This window comes from Musa acuminata, unplaced genomic scaffold (assembly GCF_036884655.1).
Source record: "Musa acuminata AAA Group cultivar baxijiao unplaced genomic scaffold, Cavendish_Baxijiao_AAA HiC_scaffold_724, whole genome shotgun sequence".
NCBI lineage: Eukaryota > Viridiplantae > Streptophyta > Magnoliopsida > Zingiberales > Musaceae > Musa > Musa acuminata.
In genome coordinates, this window is record NW_027020955.1 from 1 (window position 1) to 10,000 (window position 10,000).

The 10,000-nt window shown below is 35.3% G+C and overlaps 2 protein-coding genes and 1 non-coding gene across 3 annotated transcripts; 1 reads left to right on the forward strand and 2 right to left on the reverse strand.

Moving 5' to 3' along the window:
- Positions 1 to 4: 4 nt before the first annotated feature.
- Positions 5 to 788, reverse strand: LOC135663458 (ribulose bisphosphate carboxylase large chain-like; the record flags this gene model as incomplete). The annotated part of the gene is made up of 1 exon (XM_065176831.1): positions 5 to 788. A coding segment is annotated over exon 1 (582 nt), but the record flags the coding sequence as incomplete, so codon positions are not given.
- Positions 789 to 931: 143 nt separating this feature from the next.
- On the forward strand, positions 932 to 6,266 carry LOC135663461 (ATP synthase subunit beta, chloroplastic). Its single transcript, XM_065176834.1, has one exon. The coding sequence runs from the start codon at positions 1,415 to 1,417 to the stop codon at positions 2,909 to 2,911; it is 1,497 nt and encodes a 498-aa protein (XP_065032906.1). The 5' UTR covers positions 932 to 1,414; the 3' UTR covers positions 2,912 to 6,266.
- A 2,123-nt stretch (positions 6,267 to 8,389) lies between these two features.
- TRNAF-GAA (transfer RNA phenylalanine (anticodon GAA)) lies at positions 8,390 to 8,462 on the reverse strand. Its single transcript has one exon. It is a non-coding gene; the product is annotated as a tRNA-Phe (tRNA).
- Between the last annotated feature and the right edge of the window lie 1,538 nt (positions 8,463 to 10,000).

Genomic DNA, 10,000 nt, shown 5'->3' on the forward strand with positions numbered 1-10,000 from the left:
CCGCTCTACCGTAGTTTTTTGCAGATAATCCCAATTTTGGTTTAATAGTGCATCCCAATAGGGGACGACCATACTTGTTCAACTTATCTCTTTCAACCTGAATGCCGTGAGGCGGGCCTTGGAAAGTTTTGGAATAAGAAGTGGGAATTCGCAGATCCTCCAGACGTAGAGCTCGTAAGGCTTTGAAACCAAATACATTACCCACAATGGAAGTAAACATGTTAGTAACAGAACCTTCTTCAAAAAGGTCTAAAGGATAAGCTACATAAGCAATATATTGATTTTCCTCCCCAACAACGGCCTCGATGTGGTAGCATCGCCCTTTGTAACGATCAAGACTGGTAAGTCCATCAGTCCACACAGTTGTCCATGTACCAGTAGAAGATTCGGCAGCTACCGCAGCCCCTGCTTCTTCGGGCGGAACTCCAGGTTGAGGAGTTACTCGGAATGCTGCCAAGATATCAGTATCTTTGACTTCGTAGTCAGGAGTATAATAATTCAATTTGTAATCTTTAACACCAGCTTTAAATCCAACACTTGCTTTAGTCTCTGTTTGTGGTGACATAAGTCCCTCCCTACAACTCATGAATTAAGAATTCTCACAACGACAAGGTCTACTCGATATAGATTATGCATGAATGAAACCTTTGACAAAAATAAAAATAAAAAAAAAGAAAAAAAATATTCAACTAATATTATCAACTAATTTCAATGTTATGTTAAAATGAAATGGTTCATTATTAGACCATGTATTTGATTCATCAAATACATCATTATTGTATACTCCAAATACATCATTATTGTATACTCTTTGATATATATGGCGCAACCCAAACCCAATGTTTGTTTTGCAAGTTTACAATAAAATCAAATGGATCTCCTTCTTATTTTGAATCCAAATACTAAGAAAAATTCACTCTTGACAGTGATATATGTTGTATATGTAAATCCTAGATGTGAAAATAGGCATAATTCATCCTAAAAGGGTATAAAGAATAGATAGGCGGAAATCCAATATCTATTCAAAAAAAAAAAAGAACAATGGCCAATTAGATCGAAATAATGAATCATAAATGGAGTTCGGGTTCGAATTCTATAGATAATAGAATCTAATACGGATGGTTTTTCTATAATGATAGAGAAATGAAAGAGACTTACTCGTGATTTCATGTACTTAATATTTCTTTTGAAAAAAAGAAGGATTGGCTGAACTTGAAAATTGACTCATTGAATGAGTAATTGAATGAGTAAACGATTGAATCGTATTCGGTTGGGTGGTACCAACTAAATCAAGTGCTAACTCCCATTTATTTCTTATTGAATTAACCGATCAACTTGCTATCGGACATTTATTTTCGACTTGGCATGGCACTATTCAAAAAAACTTTCGACATACTTTACTTTAATTATAATTATGAGAATCAATCCTACCCCTTCTAGTCCTGCGGTTTCCACACTTGAAGAACAAAACCTAGGGCGTATCGCTCAAATTATTGGCCCAGTACTGGATGTTGTTTTTCCTCCGGGCAAGATGCCTAATATTTATAACGCTTTGGTAGTTAAGGGTCGAGATACTATTGGTCAGCAAATTAATGTGACTTGTGAGGTACAACAATTATTAGGAAATAATCGAGTTAGAGCTGTAGCTATGAGTGCTACAGATGGACTGATGAGAGGAATGGAAGTGATTGACACGGGAGCTCCTCTAAGCGTTCCAGTCGGTGGAGCTACCCTCGGACGAATTTTCAACGTTCTTGGGGAGCCTGTTGATAATTTAGGTCCTGTAGATACTAGCACAACATCTCCTATTCATAGACCTGCACCTGCCTTTATACAGTTAGAGACGAAATTATCAATCTTTGAAACAGGAATTAAAGTAGTGGATCTTTTAGCTCCTTATCGCCGTGGAGGAAAAATCGGACTATTTGGAGGAGCTGGAGTAGGTAAAACAGTACTCATCATGGAATTGATCAACAACATTGCCAAAGCTCATGGAGGCGTATCTGTATTTGGCGGAGTAGGCGAACGTACTCGTGAAGGAAATGATCTTTACATGGAAATGAAAGAATCCGGAGTAATTAATGAAAAAAATATTGCAGAATCAAAAGTAGCTCTAGTCTACGGTCAAATGAATGAACCGCCGGGAGCTCGTATGAGAGTTGGTTTGACTGCCCTAACTATGGCGGAATATTTCCGGGATGTTAATGAACAAGACGTACTTCTATTCATCGACAATATCTTTCGTTTCGTCCAAGCAGGATCAGAAGTATCCGCCTTATTGGGGAGAATGCCTTCTGCAGTGGGTTATCAACCTACCCTTAGTACAGAAATGGGTTCTTTGCAAGAAAGAATTACTTCTACCAAAGAGGGATCTATAACTTCGATCCAAGCCGTTTATGTACCTGCGGACGATTTGACCGACCCTGCTCCTGCCACGACATTTGCACATTTAGATGCTACTACCGTATTATCGAGAGGATTAGCTGCCAAAGGTATTTATCCAGCAGTGGATCCTTTAGATTCAACGTCAACTATGTTACAACCTCGGATCGTTGGCGAGGAACATTATGAAACTGCGCAAAGAGTTAAGCAAACTTCACAACGTTACAAAGAACTTCAGGACATTATAGCTATTCTTGGGTTGGACGAATTATCCGAAGAAGATCGTTTAACTGTAGCAAGAGCACGAAAAATCGAGCGTTTCTTATCACAACCCTTCTTCGTGGCAGAAGTATTTACTGGTTCTCCAGGAAAATATGTTGGTCTTGCAGAAACAATTAGGGGGTTTCAACTGATCCTTTCCGGAGAATTAGACAGTCTTCCCGAGCAGGCCTTTTATTTAGTAGGTAACATCGATGAAGCTACCGCGAAAGCTATGAACTTAGAAGAGGAGAGCAAATTGAAGAAATGACCTTAAATCTTTGTGTACTGACTCCTAATCGAATTATTTGGGACTCAGAAGTGAAAGAAATAATTTTATCTACTAATAGTGGCCAAATTGGCGTATTACCAAACCACGCCCCTATTGCCACGGCTGTAGATATAGGTCTTTTGAGAATACGCCTCAACAACGACCAATGGTTAACGGTGGCTCTGATGGGTGGTTTCGCTAGAATAGGTAATAATGAAATCACCATTTTAGGAAATGATGCGGAAATAAGTACTGACATTGATCCGCAAGAAGCTCAACAAGCTCTTGAAATAGCTGAAGCTAACTTGAGTAGAGCTGAGGGTAAGAGACAAGCAATTGAAGCGAATCTAGCTCTCAGACGAGCTAGGACACGAGTAGAGGCTGTCAATGTTATTTCCTACTAGTCAAGTCAATACATCAAAATAATAAAGAGAAGTTTTTAAAAAGTTCTTTATTATACACCACATGTTGATTCTGCCAATTGAACACAATCAAGTCTAATCTGATAAAACAAAAAAAGAAGATGGGGTAGAAAAACTTATTAGATATCATTTCATCGACTCCGGTATCTAATAAGTTCTACCTACTATTGGATTTGAACCAATGACTCCCGCCGTATGAAAGCAATACTCTAACCACTGAGTTAAGTAGGTCATTTATCACCACAAAAAGAACCCATCACTTCGGGGATTATAGGTGGAATATTATTTCTAAGCAATACTAATCTGTTCTGTTAAGCGTAAATAAATCTGTTCTGTTAAGCGTAAATAAAATAAATAGATCAGAGAGCTATGATGTGGATTATGGAATATCCATCTTGACAAGAAATTATCTATATGTTAAGATGTCTATGACAAGGGCTATAGCTCAGTTGGTAGAGCACCTCGTTTACACGCGCGCCAATGCTTTTCAAAGGAGCCTATTATGCAATGAACATAATTGATCGTATTGAGAAATCGATGTCTTACTCCATAGGTTCGAGGGAACAAGAGAACAATAGCCTGACAAATATTTGGTTCGGTCCGATTCAGGCGCGAATTCAGTTGCCAAATCAAATAGAACCCGCCATTGATTTGATAGTTGATAAGGTAAATACCCAGCCCATTCAATGCTAGGCATAATGAGTATAAGGGCCTCAAAATAACCTCTTTTCGTCCTATGAACTTTAAGGTGTATGAAGTCTCATATTCGACTGTTGCAGCGGAGCGATAGAGATTCCATTTAACTTAGGTTGATCTAGGCCGAAGGCAGACCTAAGTCAAGATAACCCTTCTTTGAAACACTTTGGTATTGCTCCTAGATCAGAATACAAATAATAAATCAGAGCACATGGAACCATCTCATTATCTTCCTCTAAAGAAAAAATATGGTGGACTAACTGATCTTTACATCAGTTGATGAAAGAGCCCAATGCAACAAAATGCATGTTGGGTCTTTGAAACAGTTCGAATCATTTCGATAATAATCAGTTTGATCTGTTTTACCGAGAAGGTCTACGGTTCGAGTCCGTATAGCCCTAATCCTAATATATTATATTTTTGTTTAGTATATAGTTTAGTGTTTAGTATATAGTTTAGTATGGTTTTCATTTCTATGGGACCAACCAAGTCTAATCCTAAGTCACATGGGTCTAGGACCTATTCTTTTCTTGGTCTTGGGTCTTGTCTTGTATTTGGAGAATCCCCCTAACTAATCACTAATCGTTTTTTGGCAGAACAAGAGCAACCTTATTGATTGATTCAGAGATAATGGAGAGATAACGAATTGGGCCTAAATATATTAACGTTTCTTCTTCTATATTCTATGAGTTGAGTGGGTTTGTGGATTTGATTTGGTCCGTCGAATCATTCGATAATGTGTGATTCTTTCTATTTGAAAATGTTATGTAAATCATTTATGATTCCGTCGATTATACTACTCCACTCTTTGCTATGTTTCATTGTCTAGTATAGGTTTGCTGTAAAACCTTTTTCTTGTAGCGAAATCTAACCCATTGCTTGGTCTTACCATTATATTATTAAGCGTTATTGCCGTAACAAAACAAACAAGTATTTTGGTTCATTCCAAATCGTAATCTTTGTTTAGTATTAGAGATTGGTCCGAAATAGAATGAATCTTTCATTCTAACTCTAATGAAATAACTCGATTCTTCTTATTTATTTCTGAGGAGGTGGGATAGTACAGGTTCCAAGTTTCCAATTTTTTGTATAGAAAGATATAAGTTGTTATATGTCACCTCTCAATTCAACGGATTGAATCAATTAAGAAAAATAGAAATGAAATCTAGGACAAGAAAAAGATAAAAAATCATTCGATGCATTAGATTATGTATTCATATTCGTATCAAATCAATAGAAGCAATGATCCTATACCCAGATTTTAATGAAAAAGGAATACTTCGAATAATATAGAATATGCTAGAAATCCCTAGACATTTTACCCCATATGACTATTGAAAAATTTAAGTTTTAAAAAAAGGAAATGAAATTATTATTATTTCATTATGTTGATTATATATAATCAACATAGTATTCTAATGAATATAGTATTCATAGTATTTAATTATAGGATATTTACTTTACTATATTATAGGGTATTGATATTTATTATAGTTATAGGCATAGGAATAGTTATAGGCATAGGATATTTTAGTATTTTATTACCTTTTTCTAGAGGATAGAGAACCCAAGACAAAGTGAGAGAGTTTTGTTTGTGTAAGAGCATCCTATGTCTACACCATATCTAAATAGAATCGAAATCCAAAATGTAAGTGGGATTCCATTAGATGAATCTTTAAACAAAACATGCCCCACAGCAAACAAACTCTAAACTATGCAGTTTGATTTGATCAAAATCAATTCTTGTTTCGCCTAAGATAAGAAGTTATGGATGAATTGACAATTCCGATTCGAATCGAATAATTCAGCATATTCCACATTAATAGGAGTACATTTATGTTTCTGCTTCACGAATATGATATTTTCTGGGCATTTCTAATAATATCAAGCGTTATTCCTATCTTGGCATTTGTAATTTCCGGAGTTTTAGCCCCGGTTAGTGAAGGACCAGAGAAGCTCTCTAGTTATGAATCGGGTATAGAACCCATTGGGGATGCTTGGTTACAATTTCGAATCCGCTATTACATGTTTGCTCTAGTTTTTGTTGTTTTTGATGTTGAAACGGTCTTTCTTTATCCATGGGCAATGAGTTTCGATGTATTGGGTGTATCTGTATTTATCGAAGCTTTAATTTTTGTGCTTATCCCAATTGTTGGTTCAGTTTATGCATGGCGAAAAGGAGCATTGGAATGGTCTTAACTGAATATTCAGACAATCAAAATAAAAATGAAGGAAAAGATTACATTGAGACAGTTATGAATTTGATTGAGTTTCCCTTAGTTGACAAAACAATTACCAATTCAGTTATTTCAACTACATTGAATGATCTTTCGAATTGGTCAAGACTTTCCAGTTTATGGCCGCTTCTATACGGTACCAGTTGTTGTTTCATTGAATTTGCTTCATTAATAGGCTCGCGATTCGACTTTGATCGTTATGGATTGGTACCAAGATCGAGTCCTAGACAAGCAGACCTAATTTTAACAGCCGGCACAGTAACAATGAAAATGGCTCCTTCTTTAGTAAGATTATATGAGCAAATGCCTGAACCAAAATATGTCATTGCTATGGGAGCTTGTACTATTACAGGAGGGATGTTCAGTACTGATTCTTATAGTACTGTTCGTGGAGTCGATAAGCTAATTCCTGTCGATGTCTATTTGCCGGGCTGCCCACCTAAACCAGAGGCGGTTATAGATGCTATAACGAAACTTCGTAAGAAAATATCTCGAGAAATCTTTGAAGATAGAACTGTGTCTCAACAGGAAAATCGATGTTTTACTACCAATCACAAGTTTTGTGTTAGACGCAGTACTCATACTGGAAATTATGATCAAGAATTGCTCTATCAATCACCATCTACTTCAGAGATACCTTCTGAAACATTTTTCAAATCCAAAAGTTCAGTATCTCCCCATGAATTAGTGAATCAGACAAGGTAAGGTTCTTTTGTGCAGAATAAGAAAGAAAGGGTCAATCTTTAAAAATTTCATTGTAAATTGAAATACTCATACAAATACAAATGTGGGAGAGATCAAGAAGATGCAGCAGGATCGTTTATCTGATTGGTTAGTCAACCATGATTTAGTTCATAGATCTTTGGGCTTTGATTGCCGAGGAATAGAAACTTTACAAATAAAAACCGAGGATTGGGATTCCATTGCTGTCATTTCATATGTATATGGTTACAATTATTTACGCTCCCAGTGTGCCTATGATGTAGCACCAGGCGGATTTTTAGCCAGTGTGTATCATCTTACGAGAATACAGTATGGTATAGCTAAACCAGAAGAGGTATGCATAAAAGTATTTGCCCCAAGGAATAATCCTAGAATCCCGTCTGTTTTCTGGATTTGGAGAAGTGCTGATTTTCAAGAACGCGAATCTTATGATATGTTGGGAATCTCTTATGATAATCATCCACGCCTTAAACGTATTTTGATGCCGGAAAGTTGGATAGGTTGGCCCCTACGTAAGGACTATATTACCCCCAATTTCTATGAAATACAAGATGCTCATTAAATGATAAGAAATTAATGTTTACTTAATACGACTATGACACGATTCCAGATTTCTTTCAAGTGAAGGAATATTTTTACGTTCCGTTCTAGATGAAAGAAAGTAACCGGACTTTAATTCGTATTATGGATAACCTAAAAAAAACTTCATTTATATTCCAAAATTTGGAATAGATCATATCCATTTCGTATGAGCAGAAACAATGGGATGAATCAAAAGAGTTCTGCACTATGAACTTTGTACCGCGCACATAACTTACTTAGATGTAGATGGACCTCGGAAAGTAACGTAAGCAAGAGTGAAGAAATGGAATAAATGTCAAAAATATGAAATGAAGAAATGAAAAGGGATTGGATTTTATTTGTACTGTGTCTGAAGTGCATTCTGTCTATTGCTATCTTTTAACTCCTCTCGACTTTTAAGTTTTTTTTTACTTTTACTTATTTATTTTTATTTTGAATATAGATGAAGACTTAATATTCTTTTTGAATGAGAGAAAGCACAGTATGAAGAAACAAGAAAGAAAAAAGAGACGGGAGCATAATCTCACTTTGTTCTTTACCATAACCATCCATACATATATTTTTTACCAATCCCCCCAAGGGGAGGTATATATATATATACATCTAGATGAGTAAATATGTAACCAATCCCCCCAAGGGGAGGTATATATATATATATATATCTAGATGAGTAAATATGTAATAGATGAGTAAATATATGTAATAGATGAGTAAATATGTAACATCTAGATGAGTAAATACGTATCATGCTCTAGACTATTAACGCCCGATCTATCTCGATTAATTTGTATGAATATCTATCCGATACATTATTTACGTGTCAGGAACCAGATTTGAACTGGTGACACGAGGATTTTCAGTCCTCTGCTCTACCAACTGAGCTATCCCGACCATTTCCCGTGCATCATCCTAGTAGAGTACTTGTGTCTATGTTAATTAAAGGGACTAAAAAGTAGTAAAAAATTTGACAAGTAAGTGTAAGGATAATGATATGGACTGTGAATGATTCAATAATAGAGATTCTTTGCCCATATATGTTCATTTGTACAGGTTCTATCCAAATTGGGATAAGATCCAAGGATTTTAGTTCGGATCCGTTTGTGAAAGAGTAGAGTGAATGAGAAAGATAGTGAATTTTGTTTGAACTGAACCACTGATGAAAAAAAAGAAGAGGATAAATACTTAGGAAGTAAAATAGGCTTTTTATTGGGGATAGAGGGACTTGAACCCTCACGATTTAAAAAGTCGACGGATTTTCCTCTTACTATAAATTTCATTGTTGTCGGTATTGACATGTAGAATGGGACTCTCTCTTTATTCTCGTCCGATTAATCAGTTTTTCAAAAGATCTATCAAACTCTGGAATGAATGATTTCATAATTGAATATTCGATTCTTCCTTCAACTTCCATTGAAATGGATTCATAATAACTCTGAATTTTTCATATTATAATTATATATAATTATAATATAATAGATTCGGGTCATGATTAATCGTTTGATATGGCAGTATGTATACATACGTATTAGGTATATAGGACCATCTTTTCTGTAATTTTTATAGACGGATTCCTGCTACCAACAAAACGTAGTCAACTCCATTCGTTAGAACAGCTTCCATTGAGTCTCTGCACCTATCCTTTTAAATTCTAGTTTTATAAACCTTTGTTTTCTCAAAATAAGGATTTGGCTCAGGATTGCCCATTTTTAATTCCAGGGTTTCTCTGAATTTGGAAGTTACCACTTAGCAGGTTTCCATACTAAGGCTCAATCCAATCAAGTCCGTAGCGTCTACCGATTTCGCCATATCCCCTTTGATACCAAGACCTAGTTGGAATTCCAACTATCCTTTTCATTTATTTTGTTTGTTTGGACCCGTTGAATTCGTTAGATAATGATTTCTATATTGAAAAAGTGTATGCTGCTGTTTGATTTTTTTGGCTATCCCCCATCAGTTCATTTATATTGAATGAACCTTGTTTCAATCAGAAATGATTCTATCATTGATGTATCCGCAATTCAATATGGATAGATATATCCAACATATATATGTTTCTCCCTCCCTTTCATTTTTACAGTGCGATTTGGAATAGTGGAACGGTCGATATTCATTCTTCTTTTTTTTTGTCCTATCTCCTCCTTTTCCGAATCAAACCAGAGGAATGTCTCATTTTCATTTAGATTGTATCTTTATCCTTATCTTTTTTTTTATCTTAGGACCGATTCGCTATAGCTATAATTAACATAATATAAATATATAAAATATAAATATATAAATAAATACATTATGTTGTATATTATAGTTAGATATAGTTAGAATAGTCAGAAGAATAGTCAGAATTATTATTATAGTTAGTTATAGTATATAGTTTAGAAGTATACTATATAACTATATAGAACTATACTATACTATATAGTTATATAGTTATA

Excerpts from the sequence above, each read along its gene's own strand:
- LOC135663461 (XM_065176834.1), top strand. The coding sequence starts at position 1,415 with ATGAGAATCAATCCTACCCCTTCTAGTCCTGCGGTTTCCACACTTGAA.